The following is a 2,575-nucleotide window of genomic DNA, read 5'->3' as shown; positions in this document are numbered from 1 at the left end:
ATTCCATAGCTAACAACTTTCCTTCATTCTCATACAACCAACACACAAAAATCATTAAAAATAGTTCTGATGTCCAAACGATGTTCCGAAAAATCCTACGAATTCGTAACGACGTCTAATTTAATCCTATGGGCTCGAAAGAAAATTTTGATAAACCAAAAATTAAAAAAATTCCAAAACCCACAAAGAATTAAAAAAATAATAAAAAATCGAAATAAAAATAACTCAAAAAATAAATTTCCTTTTAAAAATAAAAAACTGAAATTCCAAGATGTTACACCAAACTAACCCTAAGTTTTCTCCCATCTTCCTCCTTTCCACAAATGAATCCTTCGTCTCTCATCGAAGCAATTCTATATTCCTCTGTCACACCTTTCTGGAAAGCTATAACTCAAAGTTGATCGAGTAATGGAGACCCCACAACCAATTATAAACTTTACCCAAACAAATCCCTCCTCTTCATATGAAATTATGATCGATGGATCAAGATCAATACAGTTATTCGCCAAAAAAAAATCAACAGAGTTAAGGGATCATTCAATCGATTGGGTCTTCTTGATCATCGTCCAGAGAAGAAAAAGGATTCTTGATATCCAAACGCAAGCATAAGCAAAATCCCACAGAGGATTTTTCAGATTGCTCTTGGAATCCACATTTGGGGAGTTAGATCTGGTGTATATATATAATAGGGATTATTAGATATATTCAAATATGCTTTGAATTTCATAATTCTTTAGTTTAAGGGAGTGCAGGTGACTGGGAGGGCTGAGGAGGTGAAGGTGAAAGAGTTTTGTCAGATTGGCTTTTCGCAGCCGGGATTGAAATCGAGATGGGGTTCACTGAAAGATCATGGCTTTAGATTTAGACGAATTCGATTTCATATCTCGATCGAAGGCGATGGAGTTGTTTTTAGAGAGATAAAGTTTTAGAGAGAGAAAGCAATAGAGAGAAACGTTTTTGTTTTTTCGACAAGGTGGTCTAGGTTTGGTCTGTGTTGGCCTGAAATGACCTTCTTCGTTTTGTCAGATTGGGTTATTGGAGTGAAAATGAAAAAGGGGAAAATTTCAATGTTAAGAAGCAAATCCAATTAATGTACATTTAATGTAAGTTAAAATTGTGTTAACCAAATCCTGAAATTTTCTATGTAATGTACATTTTGCTGATGTGTCCTGTCAGAGGCCCTTGGATTTCTCATCAATGGTTAGGATTTAAAGTTAAGGATAACCAAGAACATTAATTAGCCAAGGAAAAGATCTTGATCCGAGCTGATCACCAATTCAATTCTCTGTGTACATAATTTGTATGTCAACCAAAATGTTACCGGTCTTCCCTTTTTCTGAGACTTATTAACCCTTGTAAACTCAAAAGTCCTCCAAAAGCATCTGGAACAAATCTTCAAACCTGAAGTCCGTAATTTCAATCACTATTAATCACATTAACTAATCCCTCACTTTGGGTATATCAAAGAGCAGTTGAGCAAGAAATTAGAAGGGTGGCAAGGTAAACTTCTTAGTAGTGCCGGGAAGGATATTTTAATTAGAGTTGTTGCTCAGGCTCTTCCCTCGTACTCGATGAGCTGTTTCCTACTTCCAAAAACTTTTTGCAATTCCCTCCATCAAATGTGTGCTAGGTTTTGGTGGGGTGGAACAGCGGATGATAGAAAGATTCATTGGATGTCGTGGGAGAGGCTATGTCGTCCGAAGGAGGAGGGAGGTATGGGTTTTCGTGATCTGTATGCTCATAATCTTGCGTTGCTTGCTAAACAGGGGTGGTGGTTGGTTAAAAATCCAGACTCTCTTCTGGGAAGGTTGTATAAGGCCAGGTACTTTCCTCATACTGATTTTTGGTCTGCTCCTAACCCTTCCATGCCATCTGCTTGTTGGCGTGGTATTTTTGAGGCCCGGGATTTGTTGGTTAATGGGACTCGTTGGCAAATTGGTGACGGGTGTTCGGTGCGGGCTTGGGAGGATCCTTGGCTCCCTAGACCTCGGGACTTTCGGCCTCTAAGTCAGAGGGGCAGTAGTAATATGCTGGTTAGTGATTTTATTTCTGTTGATAGAATGTGGAATGTTGATTTGGTTGGGGAACATTTTGAGCAGGCGGATGTTGATCTGATTCTGACAATTCCTTTGAGTCAGCGTGCTGGCCCGGATAAACTAGTGTGACACTATGATCTGAAAGGGCGTTTTTCCACACGCTCTGCTTATGATCTTGCGAGGCAACTGTGCCATGCTCAACCTTCTTCCTCGACAGACTCGGTCTCTGTTTCTTTGTGGAAGAGTGTTTGGTTTTCACAGGTGCCTAGCAAGATTAAGGTGCATATCTGGAAGGTCGTTTCAGATATTCTTCCGACAGTTGTTTCGTTGAGATCTAAGCATGTCTTTATTAACCAGGGTTGTTTCTTCTGTAATGAGGAGGAGGAGGGTACTGCGCATGTGTGTCGTGATTGTTGTTATTTTCGGGATTTAGTGATGATGTTTCCTAAGCTTCATGCTGTCCTTCAGGTTGTTTCTCACCCAATGTCTATGATGGAGTGGTTGGTGTTATGTTTGGAGTGTGTGTCTAAGGAGAGTTT

General features: G+C 39.5%; 1 protein-coding gene across 1 annotated transcript; it reads left to right on the top strand.

Moving 5' to 3' along the window:
* Nucleotides 1-1,619: 1,619 nt before the first annotated feature.
* On the top strand, nt 1,620-2,165 carry LOC101302234 (uncharacterized mitochondrial protein AtMg00310-like). The gene has a single exon (XM_004292444.1). It carries the CDS (start codon nt 1,620-1,622, stop codon nt 2,163-2,165), a length of 546 nt encoding a protein of 181 aa, XP_004292492.1.
* Nucleotides 2,166-2,575: the final 410 nt, after the last annotated feature.

This window comes from Fragaria vesca, linkage group LG2, assembly GCF_000184155.1.
Source record: "Fragaria vesca subsp. vesca linkage group LG2, FraVesHawaii_1.0, whole genome shotgun sequence".
NCBI lineage: Eukaryota > Viridiplantae > Streptophyta > Magnoliopsida > Rosales > Rosaceae > Fragaria > Fragaria vesca.
This window is presented reverse-complemented; position numbering and strand designations above follow the sequence as displayed.

Coding starts and splice junctions, on each gene's coding strand:
- LOC101302234 (XM_004292444.1), top strand. CDS start 1,620: ATGTGTGCTAGGTTTTGGTGGGGTGGAACAGCGGATGATAGAAAGATT.